The sequence below is a fragment of the Arvicola amphibius genome, chromosome 15, assembly GCF_903992535.2.
Source record: "Arvicola amphibius chromosome 15, mArvAmp1.2, whole genome shotgun sequence".
Lineage (NCBI taxonomy): Eukaryota > Metazoa > Chordata > Mammalia > Rodentia > Cricetidae > Arvicola > Arvicola amphibius.
Window position 1 is genome coordinate 43,074,929 of NC_052061.1, and position 21,477 is coordinate 43,096,405.

At 48.3% G+C, this 21,477-nt stretch overlaps 1 protein-coding gene across 1 annotated transcript; it reads left to right on the forward strand.

The window, feature by feature from the left end:
- Window positions 1–1,686: 1,686 nt before the first annotated feature.
- Atmin (ATM interactor) lies at window positions 1,687–21,092 on the forward strand. The gene is made up of 4 exons (XM_038313087.1): window positions 1,687–2,013; window positions 13,069–13,194; window positions 14,698–14,897; window positions 16,921–21,092. Exons 1-4 carry the CDS (start codon window positions 1,687–1,689, stop codon window positions 18,731–18,733), a joined length of 2,466 nt encoding a protein of 821 aa, XP_038169015.1. The 3' UTR covers window positions 18,734–21,092.
- Window positions 21,093–21,477: the final 385 nt, after the last annotated feature.

Sequence of the window (21,477 nt, forward strand, 5' to 3'; positions counted from 1 at the left end):
AGGTGTGGTAGCACACACCTTGAATCCCAGCACTCAAGAAGGTAGAGAGAGGTGGATCTCTGAGTTCAAGGCCAGCCTGGCCTCCAAAGCAAGTTCCAGGACAGCTAGGGCTGTTACACAGAGAAACCCTGTCTTGAAAACAACAACAACAAACACTTTAATTGGGGGCTCATAGTTCCAGAGGATTACAGTCCATACCCATCATTGGAGGGAACATGGCCGCAGGCAGGCATGATGTTAGAGCAATAGCTGAGAGCTTACGTCTTCACAAACAGGAGGCAGAGAGAGGAAAGTGGGAACGGCATGCCCTTTTTAAATCACAGGGCCCACCCTCAGTGACACACCTCCTCCTGGGCTGTACCGCCTAGTCCTTCTTAAACACTTCCACTAACTGAGAACCAAGCTTTCAAACATGAGCCTGTGACGGCCATTCTCATTCAAACCACCAGTCCCCAAAATAACAGCTGTTTTTCGAACACTTGGCATGCGGCAAGCACGGTGGTAGTCACCTCAGGTGCATCAGCCCTTATCCGTTCTCATAAACGGGCAGCATTCTGACCTTTGTGGGAGCGAGCAATGCTCAGGACAGTTTTACCTTGTAACCTAGCTGCCTTGAGCCTGCGGCAATTCTGCCTCTGCTTCCCGAGTTCTGTGGTGGCAGGTGAGCCACCATCTCCAGCAGCATCACTAACCTTATTCCGCTGACATGACTATCCATCCAGCAGTCAGCCTTCATAGCCTAACGTCATACTGAATAATTCTCAAACATGTCTGCATCATGATCTCTGGAATCTGAGTGTGATCCCAGGGCAAAGGGATCCTGAAGTTGAGCACCAGGCTCTGTGATACCCGGACAGGCCCAGTGTGATAGGAAATGTGTTGAGTGAAGAGGCCACCAGTTACGGAACGTGACAGATTCAACTCCCCATTACTGATGTTGGTGTAGAGGAAGAGGACCATTGGCAAAGAAAGCTGGAAAAAGCAAGGTCCGTGGAGCCTCAAGAACCAGCCCTGCAGACACCTTGACTTCAGTTGAATAGATCCACTTCAGACTTCTGCCCTCCTCGGAGACAGAAGATAATCAGTCTTTGTGGGCTCGGGATGTAGCTCAGCTGTAACTTGCCTATCATGTCCAAGGCCCTCAGTTCAATCTTCAACACCACAAACAAGGCCTAGTATAATTCCAGCATTAGGGAAGGTGGAGGTAAGAGTATCAGGAATTCGAGGGCTTCTTGACTCTCTGGGGAGGTTAGACCAGCCTGGGCTACATGAGACTCTGTCTCAAAAATAAAATAAATTGGCGCTTTGCCCCCCCCCCTTTTTTTTAAGTGCTGCGGATCAAACCCAAGGCTTTTGGCATGCTAGGCAAAAGGTCTGCGATATGAAACTAATTCATAATAATAATAAAGCAACAACTAAAAAATAAAACTAAAAGCATCCCTTTTTCTTCTATCCAGGTATTGCCTGAGCTCGGGAAGAAAAATGGGGACCCATCCAGGTCTCCTGTTCTCCCAACAGTTGGCTCCCCTAATGGACGCTCCTCTGATCCGCTCTCGCCGCAGCCGGCTGGGGGCGCTGCAGCGGTCGCCCGGCCGGATGCTAATGAGCCCGGCGGCCCCGCCCCCTGCCGGAAGTGGCTGCGGCGGGGGCGGGCACTGAGAGGGGCCTGGCGGCCGTGCGGGAGTCATGGCGGCCACGGAGGCGGCGGCGGCTGCGTCCGCGGCTCCGGCCCCGGGCGTCCCGGCCATGCCGGCGAGCTTGCGGGGAGCCGCCGCCGCCGCCTCGGGCCCGTGGGGGCCGTCGGAGTCGCGGCTTCAGGGCAGCCGACCGCGACCGGCCAGGGCTCGGGCCGCGGTCCCGGTGCCACCGGCCCGGGAACTGATCCAGCCGTCTGTGAGCGAGCTGTCGCGGGCTGTACGCACCAATATTCTGTGCACTGTGCGTGGCTGCGGCAAGATCCTGCCTAACAGTCCTGCGCTCAACATGCACCTAGTCAAGAGCCACCGACTGCAGGTGAGCTGGCCGCGGTGGGGGGCGCGGGGTTTGCGGGGTACCCGGCCACCTGCGCCCGACCACGCACGGAGGGAGCGCGGGGCGCGCACACGCACCGGGCCAGCCGCTTCTCGGTGGCGTGCCCACAACACCACAGCGAGCTGCCTGTTACCCGGGTTCTTGGATGAGCGACAGGTGATGCCACTAAGGCACCTAGGTGCAACCCCAGCGCTTTCCACCCCTTCCGCGAAGCCGCCGGTGGGTCCTACCCGGGTGGTCATTCAAACGCAGCTGTGGGGCTGGACTCTCGGCACTTGAGCTACAAGTTTCACAGGGTTGCCAAGATCAACTCTGCGCCGGAATGAGAGGGGAGGGTGGCTTCTCTGGATCGTTAGGAGGAGGTCCACCGGTAGACAGCACGACAGTTGTCTGAGCAAGACCTCCCCGTGTTACGTAAAAGGAGACAGTGACTTTCAAACCTGTGGTATATTCTGGAAGCTTGGTAAAAATCAGATGTTGGGACCCCACGGCAGATCTGTTAAAGTCACAGCATCACCGCTTTTAGAAAAGGAAGCTTCTTTCCACCATGAGATCTCTGTATGCCAGCAATGCTGTATCTGGAATACACCAGTCACTGAAAGCAGCTTTGTGCAGGTTACCCTGGTCCGATCTGAGGGTCAGCTCAGAGGGTTGCAGGCTCTGTCTGACCTTCTGGTAAATCCCGCCTTGGACCCTTCCCATGGGAACTAATCAGCAGCAACTCTGAGTTTTAGTCTGTAGTCGGGCAAATACGTGTGTACCTGAGGGATGGCCCGCCTTTGCTTAGCAGCTGCTCACAAGAGGTGGCAGTGATCTCACAGAAAGGTCAGTCAAGAAATGTCAACAGGGCCATGCTGAGGAAGTTCTGTGCAAAAGTATGGGCCTCCTTAAATACAGCTCACCATGGGCTTCGACCTGCAGTTTTCGCTTTCATCCTAAATGTTAATAAAACTCTCCCTTTTTCTCACCACCATTTAGGTGAAAAGTGAGTGTGTTTGTAAGAATTCTACAACCTAATCCCTCGGTTGTAATTTGCTTCCAAAACCATAATCTGCCTTTAGTATCGTCCCTTTGCTGATAGGTTCATTCGTGTCTCATGTAGCCAAGCTAACCTCAGACTTACTATGTAGCTGAGGATAACCATAAACTTAATCCTCCTGCCTCCACCTCTCAGATGCTGAGATTGCAGGCATGCACCATCAGGCCCAGCTTTATCCGATGCTGGGAATCAAACCCAGAAAGGAAAAATGCTAGTAGGCAAGCACTCTCCTGAGCTACATCCCCGGCCCCACGTTGTATGTTTCTGAGTGCAAACCAAAGCCTCCAGTCTGACCAAAGGCTTCCTCGGTCTTGGCTGCTGTGACTCTAGCCAGCATTTCTTAGCAAGTCTCTTGCTCTTTTCTCTGGAGCTGCTGTTAGGAGCGCTGTGCCTCTCAAAACTTTGTTATGCCTTGGAAGCCCAAAGCTCAGGAATACACAAGAGGCCAGACCGTGACAGGAGGAACACATCTGAGCCAATACAGATTTGGTTTCATTCGGTTCTCTTCTGAGGCAGGGTCTTACTTACTACATAGCCCCAGCTGGGCGGAACTCTAGACCAGAGTAACCTTAAACTGCTGGGAATAATGTTCCTGCCTCTACTTCCCAAGTGCTGGGACTGCAGCATGTACCACCATGCCCTGCTCTTGCAAATATAGATGTCAAGAGTCAGATTTTTACTCAGATTTGAGCTTGTCAGTGTTCTGGTGTCCTCTCTTACCTGGAGCCCGTGTGCAGTCATCTTTCCAGAAGTGTCATTTATTTCTCAGATTCTCTTACCTGGAGGAAGCAGTAAATAGGCTGGTCCCTCCCAGAACCCAGATGTTGAGCAACAGAAAGATGGCCTGTTTGGCAGTATTTGAACTGCCTCAGAACTGTGGCTGCTCTTTCCCTCTCAGGCAGCTCACTTCTCTGTAAATCCTTGGCTTGGTAACCTCAGAGCCCACAGCCCCTGGGCATCTGTTGTCTGGTGGAAAAGGAGTCCATTTTTTTCTAATGAAGGGAGCTGTGTGATGAAGCCATACCTATGTGGTAAGGCCTCAGGTAGACACTGTGTGTCCCCTCAGGCTGCCACTACCCAGAGGCTCTTCAGTCCAGTTCTTGACTCTCAGAGTATTAGGGAAGGGGGTATGGGAGCAAATGTCTTTTTGTCTCCAAAAGGCTCTATGTGTTTGGGGGATCATGACAAATCAGTTAGGCATGTGTACCCCCTTCCTGTTCCAAAGCTGCCCTGAAGACTACCTGATTGACTGACTTTTTTAAAATTAGATTTTTTAAAATTATGCGTGTCTCTGTGTCAATATATGCTCACAAGTATAGATGACCTTGGAGTCCAGAGAGGGCATTGACTCCTCTAGAGTTAGAGAGATACAGGTGGCTGTAAGCCACATTAGCTGGCATGGGTGCTAGGAACTGAATTTGGGTCCCCCACAAGAACAGTCCACAGTCTCAGCCACTCTTGCCATTTCCTAGCCCCATGTTGACTGACTTCAACTCAGTGGAAAATTTCATTGTCTGGGCTACAGCTACTTGTGTGGTTCTAATTTCTTTTCTTGTTAGTCTGTTTTCCTGGCCATGATAATCTTTTATTCCCTCCCCCATTAGTTATATGGTTATTTTATTCTAATCCACCCCCAGCCGAATACCTAAGCTTCTGAAGGAAGGCGAGTGAGACTGAGGAGCTATGAGCCACCTTTGGTTTTCCATGGGTTCTCAAAATAAATGCCTGTCTATATTCCACACCCTGAAAGAAAATCTGGACGTGTCATCAGCCAGTTGTGCCTGCAGTGGGCTCGGCAGAGAAGGGGAGCCGTGAGCTTTTGGAGTGAGAGCTGAAATGACCCAGAGAAAGAGTGGGAGGAAGCAGGCTCTGCCCGACTGCTGCAGATGCATTTGACAGCAGGGAGGGCAGGTGGGCACTGATGGAGCTTGTTCTCAAGCAGCATTCATGCCTTAAAGCCTAGCTCGGTGGGTTCTGCATCCTGTTCCATCCAGCGGTGTGCTTTCCGTGATTTCCTGGGAAATTGTTTTAGAGGGGAAAGAAAGGCTGACAGGTTGCTCTGTAAACATTAGTGTACAGAGGTTACTGACTTCCAGTTTAGAATAGGTAAAAAAAAAGCAGGCTGGGCTCCTTGGGTGCTTTCCGTAAGGGTGGGGAGGCGCTCGGCATTCTGCCGCCATCTTTATGGTCTTCTCCTTGCCTCTCCTCTTCAGCCTCCTTGCTCTCCTTTCTCTGCTCTATAAAGCATTTTTGTTTTTATTTGTGTATATGTGTGTGTGTCCAAAGTGTGGGTGCATAGAGAGGCCAGAACCTGGCACTGGATCCCCTGAAGCTGGACGGGGACCCAGTGGTTGTTACAGGCAGTGTGTGTAAGCTGCCAGCTGACACATGGGTGCTGGGAACAGAACTCTGCAAAAGCAGCAAGTGCTCTTAACCACTGAGCCACCTCTCCAGCTCCTCTGCCTTTCTTTTGTGTATTTTTTTCCAATCCTATTTTTTTTGGGGGGGGGGCTGTTTTATGGTGCTGAAGATGGAACCTGGGCTTCACTCCTGCTGGCAAGTGCTTTTCACCGAGCTACACTCTTGCCCCCAACATCTTGTTTAGGACTGCCTTTATCTTTTGTAAATTCTTAGAATACTTAAATGTTATTTAAATTTGATTACTTATTAGTTTATTTCGTATGAGTATTACTTAAATAAAGTATTCCCACATTTTTATCCAAGAAAGACGTGTTTGGTTGGAAGTAGAGCACCTTCCAAGAACAAAGTAAACCAAGGGAGGAAGCAGCAATAGGGGTGGGGGAGTAAAAGTGTAATGGCTGACTGTGGACACAAGACATCATCCCTAAATGGCAAGTGTTTGCGACTGTGTAAAGGACTGCAGGAGACGGCTTTCCTACTGTGATTCCTGTTGTAGTGTGCCATTGTGTCTCCACTCCCTTTGAACTTACTGTCTCAGAATGCAGGGAAACATAGGTAGCCCAACGCCATATGGGGATCTATGATGAAGGAGCTGGCCCCCAGACAGTGGGGAAATGTGTGATGGTGGGTGGTTGCTGTGGTGCAGGGGTTTTTAGCATCCACTTGCACGAGTTTTGAGGTCTCATCTCCACATAAAGTGCGCTCTGCCCTGGGCAGGCCAGATGAACAACCAGTAGAATTGACAAGCTGGTCGTGAACATACTAGGTGCAGACTGCTCCCGAAGCCACCAGGTAACACAGATGAAGAGAGGTTGGGAAATTTAAACTACAGGCTGAGCATCTGAAGTGCTCCAAATCCAGAACTCTGGGAGCACCGACATGAAGCTCAAAAGCTTCAGGTTTGGGATCATTTGGGGGTTTCCAGCTAGGGACTCAGTCTATGCAAATATCTGAATCTCAGAGTCAGTTCTGGTCCCAAGCACTCTGTGACGGATATTTCAGTCTGAGTTCTACTAGGTGTGACAGCAATGCAAGGACGGGTGGGAACTGTGAGTGTCCACGGCTGGTGAAGTCTGGACGTGGGTGGCTTTGGGAAGCTGTTGAAAATGATCTGAACAAGGTAATCCGTGACTGAAGGTAAGTTGTTAAAATACTAATATGAGCCAGGCAGTGGTGGTGCACACCTTTAATCCCAGCACTCGGAAGGCAGAGGCTGATGGTCTGCGAGTCGAGGTCAGCATGATCTACAGAGTAAATTGCAGGACAGCCAGGGTTACACAGAGAAACCCTATCTCAGAAAACAGACAAACAAATATAAAATTAATCTGAGGGCTAAGAATTTTATGTTTTTAATTTTAAAATAGTAATTATAGAGATAGCTCAACAGTTCAGAGTGACTGCTGCTTTTACAGTGTGGTCGACCAGGTTCGGTTCCCAGCACCCACACGGATGCCACAACCACATGGAACATTAGTTCCAGATGATCTGATAGTCTCTTCTGCCTTCCATAGGCCATGTCTGTGGTATGCAAAAACGCATGCATGCACGCATAATACTTCACAATAAGAATTTTAGTACAAAATATATGTATCTGGCAGATATGCAGGATGCCCTTTTTTGGCAGTTTAACAGCTTGGGACCTGATGATGGAGACAACTCTGAGTACGGACTGGCTGGAAGAAACTCCATCGTGGACATGTGCGCTAAGGAGTCAGGAAGCTCTTTCAGTTGAACACACTCGTATCCCTTTTCTCTAATAATACTAGATGGGGAAAGTATGCGTCAATTCAAATGTTTTCTTTTCCTTTTTGGATTTTCAAGGCAGGACTTCTCTGTGTAACAGCACTGGCTGTCCTGGAACTCACACTGAGGAAGACAGATCACTAGCAAAGATCCACCTACCTCAGCTGCCTGAGTGCTGGGATTAAAGGCATGCACCCTCATGCTCCACCCAAAAGTTGTTTATAAAAATAAAAGCAAAAAAGTCCTGGGGGGCATGGCTAGAAGCCGCCCAAGCACCCTCCGTGGGGCCACTATGAAGAGCAGATATGTGATGGAGCTGGAAGTGGAGCTGGGATGGTGGGGTGGCAGCAGTGGAGATCCAGGCTGAGCAGCTCAGCTATGGTGGGGGGAAGCAATGGAGACCTGGGCTGACCAGATCAGCTATGGGGGGAGGGGGTGGATGGGGGGGAGGGGGCCAGTGGTAACCCAGGCTGACCAGATATATGGGGTGGGGTGGGGGGGGCGCGGGGACAGACAGTGGGAACCCAGGCTGACCAGATCAGCTATCTGGCTGAGGAACAGCAGAGACCCAGACTGACCAACTCAGCTACCATCCAGGCCCAGATCCAGGGCCCTGAGTTGACCGACTGAGCTGACAGCATGAGAGGGCGTCAGTCCCCTGAAACCAAAGCCACAGGACGGCCATGATTCTGGGCAACAGCAGGATAGCCAAGAGGAGTCTCAGCGAGGGTCCAGTATTGATGGTAGTAGAAGCCAGAGGCCCTGAGCCAGACCAGCGACTCATTGCAGTGAAAGCTGTTTGGGCAGAGGAGTCTACCGTGTGACACAGTGCAGCACCCAGTGCCGCTATGACACACCAGAGCACCACAGAGAGACAGGAAAGACAGGAGCGTAGTGACCAATAGAGGAGCAGGCTGCTGCCCAGGGAGGTAGGCAAGATGTAGTTTTTAATCTTAATTTTTATTTTTTAATTTTCTTTGGGGGTGAGGTTACAAGGGTGGAGGGCACACGGACTGGAGAAATGAGTGGGATTAGGGTGCATGATGTGAAATTTCTAAAGAATCAATTAAAAATTATGTCAAAAAAAAACTGATAGGGCTGGAGATTTGGCTCAATGGTTAAGAGTGGTTAAGGCTGCTCTTTCAAAGGATCCAGGCTCAATTTCCAGAATCCACATGGCAGCTCACAACTGTCTGTACCTGTAGTTTCAGATTATCCAACACCCTCACACAGATACACATGCAGGCAAAACACCAATATACATAAAATAAATAATTTTTTAAAATTATATTTCATTTTTTTAAAAAAGCTGATAAACGAAATGAGGTTGCTGATGCAAGACACTCTCAGTTGTCATTACATAGCAGGCACCAGTGGCCAGCGAAAGCACTAGTTTATTGATGGTAAGTCTTTGGCAAAAAACAAAAAGGTTGGGGAGGTAGCTCAGTTAGCCCCACAAAACAGTAACAACAAAAACAGAAAGCTAAAGATTGAAGCTAGAGAAATGGCTCAGTGTTTAAGCGTGCTTTCCAATTGTCCAGGGAACCCGAATTCAGTTCCTAGCTCCCACATACGTCGGTTCATTAACAGCCATCTGTCACTCCAACTCCGGGGACTCTGACGCCCTCCCCTGACCTCAGGAGGCACTGCACACATGTACAGACATGACACACACATATACATAAATCATGTTCTTTAAAAGAAGATTAAGGGGCAAGCTGAGTAAAGCAAAAGCCGTGGATCCTTAAAGAGTGGTGGGCGACTGAGCTGTGCGTGAAGAAGGAACAGAAAAGGACGATTGTGGTGACCCCCTTAGGGGGGTCCGGAGGAGCTGGAATTATGTGCTTTGGTTAAACAGTGATAGATGAATACTTTCACTGGAAACTGAAGAGAAAGGAGACTTCAGCAGAGACCGTGTAAATGTCCAATGAGTATGAGTTTAGTCCAGTGGTTCTCAACCTGTGAGTCTCAACCCTGCATATCAAATCACAATTCATAACAGCTATGAAGTAGCAAGGAAATAATATGGCTGGGGATCACCACCACTTGAACTGTATTAAAGGGTCACAGCATTAGAAGATTGAGAATCACTGCTGTAGACAGTACATGGCATAGTCCTGATGGAGTAGGCCAGCCCTAAAAACTTGGAGAGATGACTGCATCTGAAATGAACAAAGGCAAGGGATGGAGTTTGGGCAAAACCGGACTTCCTTCCCTTTTAATGAATGGGCAGGCAGGAAGGCCACATGTTCCTCTTAAGAACCAGGGGACCATCTGCAGACCCAAAGCTGCAGGACCTCCATGTCACCCGGCAACAACAGGATGTCCAAGATTGAAAGTGTAATAGAAACCAGAGGCCTCACACCAGACCGGCGACTTTGCAGTGAACATTTGTACATAAAGATATATGGATAGAAGGGTTCACTGCGTGACTCACTGTGTCACAGTACAGCTTCTATGATGAGATTTTCCTTCTTTCTTTTTCTCTGAAAATTTATCCTGCAGAGGTTGCAAGGGCAGAGGGTGGATATGAAGGGATGGGAAATGAATGGGCTCAAGATGCACAACGTGAAAGACACAAGAATAAAGTTAAAAAAAAACGTGGGAAGACTTAGGCTGGGCAGTTAGTAAGTCTCACACCCTGAGTGCACAACAGATAGAGAGGAGGGTGTGTCCCAGGGCCTTGTACCTCTTAGCAGGATGCCAGAGGAATGGATTCCTAGGTGTTCCGCAGCAGCTGGCACTTGAACTGCCACCCACTTCTTTCTCTAATGGCCTGTAGACAGGCAGGGCACCACCCACCCACTTCCTTAGAGCCAGCTGAGAGTGATCAGACATGAATTATATTTGAAGCCACCAAGAATCTCAGGCCAAGAGTGAAAAGCCACACAAAGGACTTGAATTTGATCCCCCCATAGAACCCATGTAAAAATGCCTCAATGTGCTTTGTAACCCCAGGGCTAGCAAGTTCCAGGCCAGTGAGAGACTCTTTCTCAAAAGGACTGGTCACCATTCCTGAGGCTGTTCCCTAAGGTTTTCTCCAGCTTCCACACATAGGACATATACATGCATTTAAATTTTTTAAAACTCCTGGTTGACATCACTTAGAGCCCGACGTGGTAGTATAAATATAGACCTGTCTGCTCCAGAGACTGAAGGAGGATGCTTGCTTGAGCCTCAGAACCTTCCTGAACAACATATTAAAAACCAAGTCTTTTAAAATATACTTTTATTTATTTCAATTTATTTGCTATTGTTATTATGATTATTGAGGGGCTGACTCACATATGGATGTCAGGACAACTTTCAGGAGATGGTTCGCTCCTCTCACTGGTTTCAGGTCACTGGACTCATGTAACATCTTTACCCACTGGAGCCATCTGGGCTAAATAAAACTTTTCAAAAGCTAGGCATGGTGACGCAGACATTCCAGGATACTTCTGAGCCTGAGGTAGATGGGCAAGTGCAAGGCCAGCCTGGACTACTTAGTGAGGACTTACAAAGGGAAGTTCGGGAGGAGGAGCTGGAGATGGTAGAATATTGGGTTAGGAAAAAGTGGACTGCAATTAGCAGAAACTTACCAGAAGTGGGGAGGTAGCTCATTGGTTAAGAGTACTGGCTACCTTTCCAAAGGACCTAAGTTCAATTCCCAACACCCACAATGGCAGCTTATAACCATCTGTAACTCCAGTCCCAGAGGATCTGGTGCCGCCTTCTGGCCTCAGTGGGTCCTGGCACACAAAACTCCCTGTACATGAAATAAAATGGGGTGAGGGTAAGGCTCTTCATGTAGGCTAAAAGGTGACTCAGTTTATTAAGTGCATGTGATGCAAGCATGGGGACCCAAGTTTGGAGGCCAGGCCTGTATTAACGCTGGGAAGGGGGACAGGACGATCCCTGGGACCTAGTGGGTTGATGAGCTCCAGGATCCGTGAGTATGGTAGGTAGGTGGATGGATGGATGGATGGATGGATGGATGGATGATGGATAGATAGATAGGGGGTTATTGGAATGACTTAACAGGACTCAGCTAACCCAGCAATAGGTGACTGTGAACAGAAAGTCAGGAATCCAGTAGTTGTTGAGTCCACAGGGCTGGATGTCTCAGCTGCTCTTCTGTATATGTTAGAGTCCAGAAGAAGTAGGTTCTAATGCCAGTGGAGGAATGGATGTGCTAGCCATGCAAGGGTAAGGAAGCAAAGAACAAATGTGATGGAGGAGAGTCATCTGTCTATGTGTTACTTTCATTGGTTAATAAAGAAACTGCCTTGGGCCTTTAATGGGACAGAAAATTAGGTAGACAGAACAGAATTCTGGGAGAGAGAAGGCAGACGCTTCAGGCAGTCGCCATAGGCAGTCGCCATGCTTCTCTCCAAGACAGACGCAGGTTAAGATCTCTCCTGGTAAGCGACCACCTCGTGATGCTACACAGATTACTAAATATGGGTTAAAGCAAGATGTGAGAATTAACCAATAAGAGGCTGAAACTAATGGGTCAGGCAGTGTTTAAAAGAATACAGTTTCCGTGTAATTATTTCGGGTGTAAAACTAGCTGGGTGGCGGGACACAGCCCCGCTGCTCCATCTACACAAATGCTTCCTTCTTCTGTGACCTTTTATATATAGACTTCCAGCAGCAGATTTGGCCCAGATTAAAGGTCATCCCACCTCAAAGTTATGAACTAGAAGTGGATTCACTCACTTCAAACCAAGCAAAAGATCTCTCACGGGTGTGCCCTCCATTTCTGGATTGTAGTTCAGTCAAGTTGACAACTAAGAATAGCCATCATAGTGAGGGGTCATATCTCAAAAAAAATCTAATGGAGGGCCAGTGAGACAGCCCACCGGGTCAAGGTGCTGGCTGTCAAGCTTAATGACGTAAGGATAATCCCTGGACCCACATAACAACAATAGATTCTTACAAGTTGTCTCTGACCTCTACATGTGTGCTGTGGCACATGCATGCACATCCTAAGTAAATAAACATAATTTTAAAAGTAAAAACAAAATGGAGAATGAGCTAGGAAGATGCCTGCTGTTGACCTCTGACCTCTATATACTTGACAGCACGTATGAGCACCTCTGTGTGTGAGGACTCACTGGAAAGCGGAAAGCCACAGTGCTCCCAGTGAGCCTGAGGTCCTTTTCTCAGGGGCTCACACTAAGAACGTGGGGAGGTTGAGAAACAGGAGTAAGGAGAAGCCTGGGAGCTGGGGGGCGACTCTACTTGCAGACAAACTGGCTGGGAGGGCAGACGGATGCCTATTTCCTTATCTCTACCAACCGTGGCGATGGGTTTTGTAAGACAATTGCTAAGCGCGGTGTGATGGGGCACCCCTTGATTCCAGCACTCCAGAGGCAGAGACGGGCAGATCTCTGATGCGTTTATCTAATTAATTTTTATCAATAAAAAATCGGGAGTCAGATATCAGGTAAGAACTGAATGATCAGAAAAGCGGTGGAGAAACCACCAGTGACATCCTAGCTCTTCCAACCCTCCATCCAAAAGGACTGAGATCCACTCTAAGCCCTGCCTTACTCCTACTTTCTGTCTGTCTGTCCTCAGTCTTCCAAAACCTCTATGGTTCATTTTGGTCAGCTAGTGGCTAGCTCCACCCTCTATTTCAAAGCAAGCTTTATTGTCATAATGTGATCAGAATATCACACACAGAGCTCTGATTTTGAGGCCAGCCTGGTCTACATAGTGAGTGCCAGGCTAGACAAGACTATATAGAGAGACCCTGTCTTGAATGGATGGATGGATGGATGGACGGACGGACGGACGGACGGACGGACGGACGAACAAGTGATAATTGCTGGATTTTACTTTTGTAGGATGGCATAGTAAATCCAACGATAAGAAAAGACTTGAAAACTGTCCCAAAATTCTACTGCTGTCCAATCAAAGGATGTCCTCGAGGCCCTGACCGGCCATTCTCCCAGTTCTCTCTGGTTAAACAGGTATGTCACTATAATATCACTATACCTTTTTCAGGATGGTTCAGCAACCACATGGCAATTTACAAATGTCTGTAGCTGCAGTTCCAGAAAATCCAGCACTCTCTTCTGGCTCTGGAGGAATTGCACACGTGGTACATAAACATACATGTATGTAAAGTACCCAGACACACAAAATCTTTTTTAAAAATAAATAAATAAAAATGGCATGACTGAGGCACCTTATAGGAATAAGTGTCTATTTGGCTTACAGTTCCAGAGGGCTGGGAGTCCGTCCTGGCAGGGAAGTGGGGCAGCAGGCAGGCATGGTGGCCAGAGCAAACGCCAAGTGTTCACATCTTCCAGTGCAGGCAGGATGCTGAGAGAGCAGACTAGGGAGGCAGGTGGCTTGGAAACCACAAAACCTGTCCCCAGTGCCATACTTCCTCCAGCAGGAGTTCACCTCCTAAACCTCCCCAAACAGCACCACCAGTCACCTGGGGAGCCTGTTGTCATTCAGACCAGCACATGGTGTATAGGCATAGACTTGGCTGTGCTCTGCCTGCTGAGCAGGCATAACCAGGCTGTCTTGTGAGGAGGGAGGGACCCTGCTGCTGGGGAAAGAGAGGCTGGAGGCTGAAGAGATTGATCCTTAGGGCTGGAGAGAAGATCCAGTGGCTATAAGCACATACGACTCTCGGAGAGGACCTATGTTCTCTTCCCAGCACACATGTCAACAGTGGCTCAAAGCCATCTGGCCCCACAGACCCTGAACTCATGTTCACATGCACGCATAGACACACATACATAAAAATAAAATTTGATAATCAAAAGTGAAATGATTGCTGAAGTTGTGCTGGAGAGCCTTGAGAAGGACATTGCCGAGACTGTATGTCTTAGGAAGGGTTTCTGTTGCTGTGATGAAACACCGTGACCAAAGCACAAGTCGGGGAGGAACTGCTTTATTTGACTTGCACTTCCATATCATAGTCCATCACCGAGGGAAGCCAGAACAGAAACTCAAAACAGGGCAGGAGCCTGGAGACAGGAGCTGATGCAGAGACCACGGAAGGGAGCTGCTTACTGGCTTGCTCATCATGATCTGCTCAGCCTGGTCTTGGGTTCTATAAGACCCAGGACCACCAGTCCAGGGATAACACCACCCACAATGAGCTGGGCTTTCCTGTATTAGTCACTAAGACAATGCCCTAAAACCAGAGCTTATAGAGGCATTTTCTCAACTGAGGCTCCGTCCTTGCAGATAACTCTAGCTTGTGTTAAGTTGATATAAACCTAGCCAGCACACTGTATATTCTTGGCCCACAGCACTTAATGTGTAGTTGAGAATCTGAATACACGGGTTGGTTCCAAGGCAGCCTGCCCACTCTGCAGAAGGGGAAGCATATGTTAAACTGAAGCTTGTCTGCTTGCAAATGCTATACCTGGTGATCACTGGGAAGCTGGGGGTGTGGGTGGATCTTAGTGTGATGCTGTCTCTCATCTTAATTCCAACTGTGTTTTTTGCAGCACTTTATGAAAATGCATGCAGAAAAGAAGCACAAATGCAGTAAATGCAGTAATTCCTACGGCACCGAGTGGGACCTGAAACGACACGAGGAAGACTGTGGCAAGACCTTCCAGTGTACGTGTGGCTGCCCCTACGCCAGCAGAACCGCGCTGCAATCTCACATCTACCGAACTGGCCACGAGATCCCTGCAGAGCACAGGTAAAGCACAAAGAGATGGTGCTGAGTAGCCGTGAGAGGTTGGAAAGGGGGCTTCCTGGGGAGCCAGCCATGTAGGGAAAGAAAGGAACAGGACAGAACCTGTGACTTTGAAAAGAGTTCTTTTTTTTTTTCAATTCTTTTATTTTAATTTTATTTTCACTGGCGTTTTGTCTGCATGCATGTCTGTGTGAAAGTATGTCAGATCTTGGAGTTACAGACAGGTGTGAGCTGCCATGTGGGTGCTGGGAATTGAACCTGGGTCCTCTGGAAGAGTAGTCAGTACTCTTAACCACAGAACCATCTCTCCAGCCCCCGAAAAGAATTCTTTTGGAATAGCAGCAGTAATAACAGAAGAGCACTCCTGGGCCAGGATCTTTTACTTTGTGTTTGAGCCTGGGCCTGTGGTCCCCCTGCTGCAGCCTCCCCAAGGCTGGGCTTGCAGATGTGTGCACCAGTGCCCAGCTGAGCCTGAGATGCTGACCCACTTGCTTTGTATGTTTTCTCCTAAGGATTTTTATTTTCACTTACGTGTATGTGCACATATCACTGTGTGTGAATGACACATGTATGTAGGTTCCTGAAGAGGCTAAAAGAGGGCATTGGACTCCCTAGAGTAGGAGTTACAAGTGGTTGTGACCTGCCCAATGCAGGTGCTGGAAACAAATTCAGGTCTTCCAGACAAACAGCAAGTATTCTTACCTGCTGAGCCAGCTCTCAAGCACATAGTTCCTGAGGCTTCCTTCCTCTTCCCATTCGAGAATCTCAGCTTTCAGCACCTTCTCCAGAGAAATGGATTGCTGGGCACTGAAAGCTGCATCGTAACGCAGGGTTCCATTTGTCTGTTTATTTTCATCCTGTGGTGCTGAGGGTTGAATTCGAGGCCTCATGAATCCTGGGCAACTGCTCAGCCCTGAGTCACATTCCTTCCTCATTTTGCTTCTTTTTTGACACTGGCCCTGAACTCACTCTGTAGCTAAGGCTGGTCATAAATGTTCTACCTCAGCCTCTGTGTAGCGAGGATTATAATTCCAGGCCCCACTTTAAACATTTTTGAAGATCAAATTTATGTTTGGTGCAATGGCTTTTGCTGTAGGTATGTTACTTATAAGTCTCTCCATCTATTTTTTAAGGTCCAAGGGGCCAGCAGACTAGCTCAGTAGGTAAAGGCTCTTGTTCTTAAGCCTGATGGCCTGAGTTTTGATCCTCAGGACCCACATGGTAGAAGGAGAGACCCGATGCCTGAAAGTTGTTCTGACCTCCGTACAATCCATGTGCCGTGGTACATGTGTTCACACACAATAAATAAATGTAATAAAAATGTAGAAGAATTTTGAAAACTAATTTGAGGATGGAGTTCATGTAACATATGTCTGTAATCCTTTAGAAGGCAGAAGGAGGTCCCAAAAGTTAAGGCCAGTCATAGATATAAGTCCCTGGAAAAAGGGAGTGGGAATGTTTCTGAGTGCAAGCCAAACTCTCAGAGATGCCAGAAGGGATGTGTTGCCATTGTCCGGATCCCGCCTTTCCTGTGTAGTTAATGAGAAATGAAGATAGAGTGGTGTGGTAATGAAAACTACATTTAAAAAAAAAAAAAAAAAGATTTGTTTTTTATATATACAGTGTTCTGCCTGCATGTCTGCCCGCAGGCCAGAGAGGGCACCAGGTCTCATGATAGATGGTTGTGAGCCACCATGTAGTTGCTGGAAATTGAACCCAGGACCTCTGGAAGAGCAGTCAGTGTTCTTAACCCCTGAGCCATCTCTCCAGCACAAAAGCTACATTTTAGGAGCCAAAGAGATGGCTCAGGGGTTAGGAAAGCTTTTTCCACTCTCACAGAATACCTGATTCTGGTTCCCAGGACACGCGCCAGGCAGCTCACCAGTTCCAAGGGAATCCTACATGCATTTCCAACCTCTGTGGCCGTGTACACATGCTAACAAACATGCGTGCACATAAATTTTTTTTAAATCTTTTTTGTTTCATTTTAAAATTGGTTTTATTTTTGCTTTGTCACTGTTTCCAGAGACCCACCTAGTAAAAAAAGGAAAATGGAAAGCTACCTGCAAAGCCAGAAGTTGTCCAGTAAAAGTACTGAACCACCGAGCGACCAGCCAGCCCCTCCCCAAGATGCTCATGAACTGGAAGCAGCAGAAGTGAAGCTAGTGGCATCGCTTGAAGACTCTTACAGCAATCACGCCAAAAAGCAGAGCATCACAGCACCGTCCAGGTGCCCCCAGAAGCTGCTTTTACCAAAGCCCAAGGTGGCTCTGGTTAAACTTCCGGTCATGCAGTTTTCCCCTGTGCCTGTCTTTGTGCCTACAGCTGACCCCTTGGCCCAGCCTGTGGTGTTAGGTATGGACCGTGGTTCTGCGGCCGGAGCTGTACACTTAGTCCCCTTGCCGGTAGGAACCCTGATCCTCAGCCTGGATCCAGAGGCCTGCTCTCTGAAGGAGAGCCTACCCCTCTCGAAAGTTATCAGTCCCATTGTCGAGCCCATCAGTACAGGTGTTCAGGTGAACTTGGGGAAAAGCCCTTGTAGTCCTTTACAAGAACTCGGGAGTGCGTGTCAGAAGAGCAGCCTCTCCTCAATCAACGTGCAGACGGACCTGTCCTATGCCTCACCCGACTTGATACCTTCTGCTCAGTGGCTCAGCCCAGATTCCTCTGTGTCATCGTGTTCTCAAACGGACCTGTCGTTTGATTCTCAAGTGTCCCTTCCCGTTAGTGTCCACACCCAGACGCTGGTGCCCAGCTCAAAGGTCACTTCATCCATAGCTGCTCAGACAGATGCACTTATTGATGCCTGTTTCCAGCCAGGTGGGATCTCCAGGGAAACCCAAACCAGCAGGATGCGAGACCCCAGCCATGACCCTGTGCAGGTGGACCCCACTGGCCTGTGTGGGGACATCTTTGAAAGTGTCCATTCATCATACAGTGTCCCCGCGGACAGCATCATGAGTAGCAGTTTGGTTTCAGAGACAGTCGCTCATGGTCTGTTACCTCAGAATGACCCTAAGGTATTAAGCCAAGTCATTGAAAAGTCTGCGCCTTTGTTACACTTCAGTGCCCAGAACAGCATGCTTCCCTCACAGAACATGACTGATAATCAGACCCAAACCATAGATCTACTGAGTGACTTAGAAAACATCCTGTCAAGCAACCTGCCTGGCCAAGCACTGGATAACCGCAGTCTTCTGTCCGACACTAACCCGGGGCCTGACGCCCAGCTCCCAGCAGGCTCAGCCCAGAATTCTGGGATTGATTTCGATCTTGAAGAGTTCCTCTCGGCCTCAAATATCCAGACTCAGACTGAAGAGAGTGAGCTCACCAGCGTGAGCACTGAGCCCGCTCTGGAGTCCCTGGACATCGAAACTCAGACCGACTTCTTCCTCACAGACCCCTCCGCCCAGCCCTACGGCTTCAGGGCAAGTTCAAGCTTTCTGGGCCTGGAGATGTTTGACACACAGACACAGACAGACTTAAACTTCTTCTTGGACAGTAGTCCTCACCTGCCCCTGGGCAGCATCCTGAAACACTCCAGCTTCTCTATGAGCACCGACTCATCTGACACAGAGACCCAGACGGAAGGCGCCTCCCCTGCTCAACACACACCCGCGCTGGAGAGCAAGGTCCAGCTGAACAGCACAGAAACACAGACCCTGAGTTCTGGCTTCGAGCCCCTGGGGAACTTGTTCTTCACCAGCAATGAAACTCAGACAGCAATGGGTGACTTCCTTCTAGCCGACTTGGCCTGGAACACAATGGAGTCCCAGTTCAGCTCTGTGGAGACGCAGACATGCTCCGAGCTGCACGCCCACGCCGTCTCCAGCTTCTGAAGGGGCAGCCAGGCTCCCCTCCCCCTGTAGGTTTAGGACATGGTGAAAGGACAGCCATACCAACTGTGGAGTTGGTGGGGCAGCTGTTAAGATTCTCCGCAGTTCTTGGCGTTTGTACTCGTGAACACAAGATTGGTGTACAAATGTGAGTGTATTATAAAGTGTAAGGTGTTGATCTGAAAAGTTTCAGTGTTGCCTACGTTTGCTCCTGTGTAGCTATTCTCTCCATCTTAAAAAAAAAAAAAAAAAAAGCATTTCACACTGTAAGACTTACAACCATTTAGCTGAAGCCAAGCTTACCAGATAGTAGGGCGCAAGCTTTGCAACCGCTTTAACCGAGTTTAGCGCGCTTAAACAGTCAGACAACGCTTGTGTGGCCCTGGCTCTGATGCTGCTGCCCTTTGCCTTGTGATGTCCGTTCTGACTTGGAAACACTAAGGGAAGCCACAGCTGTCTTTAGCTTTTATGACAGTTTCTACATCGTCACTGCTGTCCCTTCTCTCCCGAGCAGTGACTGCTGCCAGCTTTGTTTGCTGTCCATTTCTCTCTCTGAGAGTAGCAAGCACTTAGTGTAACTAGCCGTCCTTCTAGTAAGAGTAAGGCCTCCAGACCATGGAGTCGGCTCTGTGGAATCCTGCCGTTTCCTTCATCTCAGGCTCCTCCTGCACCATGGAAAAGTTTTCCTCTCACTATTGATGGTCAAGAAGATCCCTGTGACCAAATTTATGGGATTGATTGCCCATGTCAGCAGGCAGCCAGTTGTGAGCACACAGTGGCCAGAGGATCGTCACTCTGTCTTGGAGCTCAGGCCCCAGAGCTTCTACCTATCTGTAAATCGGGGTTCCTGTGACTCCCCACTCTTTGAGCTCAGTTAATTTACTAGAGAGGCTTACAGAACTCAGGGATACAGTTATTGCAAAGGGTAGAGTGGGTACAAAAGGGGCAGCGGGTTTCTACACCTTCTCTAGGCACAACACCCACCAAGAATCCGCGTTTTTTAGCCTTGTAGAAACCCTTCAAACCCAGGCTTCTGGGGTTAGTGGCTGCTTTGTTGTATGGGTAGAGCTGCTTAAATCATTGCCACTAGTGATCAACTTAACCTTAGGTACCACCCTCCCCATTGGATTGGGAGTTAGGGATGAAGTTGAAAAGAATCCCAATCTTCCAATCATTAATCATGCTTTGGTCTCTCCTGTGACTTGTCCCCGTCCTAATGCTACCTGGAGCTACCAGCTACCAGTGACCTCATAGCAAGCAAAAGCAAACCTTTCTTCTAAATATTTTGGGGTTGGGGAGTGTTGTGTGCAAATACATACTTTATTTCATCACATCCACAAACATCCCATTTGACAGTAGACCCTGGGGGCTACCCTACTGCTTCCTGTTATGTACTTACAGGCTCTCTAAAAATTAAAAAGGAAGAAGGAAGGCAAAGGCATCCCTGTCAAGCCCCCTTTCAGTACTTTGCACTTCTCATCTTGATAGGAGGAACATGGCCTACAAAATCTTTCCTTCCACCCACCCCACCCTTTTCCTTGAAGGAAACACTTTGGTCTGGCACGTACATTATGTGTACCTTGAGACTAGCAATTGTAGAATAGAGCCATCGAAAGTATGCTAGTCTAGATTCTGTTGTGAGACATTCTTTAAAGGGGAAAGGTTGTAGACCATTTATTTGCTTCAATACTCGAGAGCATTTTGAGGGGTGAACGTGGTCAAGCATGCCTTGCGGGCTCTCTGTGCTAAGTAGATCATGGATTCTTAGGCAAATCTGAGTACACACAGCCTGGGGAACCGTCCAGTCCTCCCTGGGAAGCCCTGTTCTTTCTGTAGCATATGCTTGTGCTGCCAATAAGCTGAACCCTTAAAACCTAAGGGGACCGATGATTCCTTAAGTAAATGGGGCGTTGCTGCTGTTGTGTCCCGCCCACCTTCTGGAAGGCCTCAGAAATGGGCTAACACACCTGGCAGATGAATGCACCCCACTAGCTAAACAGTGGTTTGGGTCACAGTTGCCTGTGAATGTGAGTTCAGAACAGACATAAAGCCTTAACTTAGATTTTCTGTTGTGTTTTGGAATCATCACTGCCTTAATGTTCAAGCATCTATTAAGCCCTCCGGCTGAAGGAGAAATGCATGTCTGCTCGTGACTTTTTGTAAATATAAGTGCAGCGAGCTATTGCCTTTAAGTTTCAGTTTTTGTTTCTGTGGCAATGTCTCTTTATAGTTACAGGAAAAAATGGAGCATGTAATTGTCTTTCATGTGCAAGAACTGTCCCGACAAACCCTTCGTCACTTGAATTCTCCCACCGTTGTTTGTAAACACAGATTCGGTGATTAAAGAGAAACTAGAACTCTCCCTTTTGGTGTGAATTTAATACATACTCATGATGTGACTTATCTTCTGAACTTGGAGGACACACCCTAACACGTGTACATATAAACATTGAGAAATAAACACAAGTGGGGCACACCTTTAATCCCAGTACTCAAGAGGTAGAGGCAGGCAGATCTCTGAGTTCGAGGCCAGCCTAGTCTACGTAGCAAGTTCCAGGACAGCTAGAGCTGCATAGTGAAACTATCTCAAGAAAAAAAAGTGTGTGTGTGTGTGTGTGTGTGTATGCTTAAAAGATAGTCACTAGTTTGCATTTGGATATGATATAGATAGCTTGGAAATTTTTTTAGGAAAACATATTGTTAGTAGTCAGTCCATGCACTCAGCACAGACTCACTCTTCCTTTTCT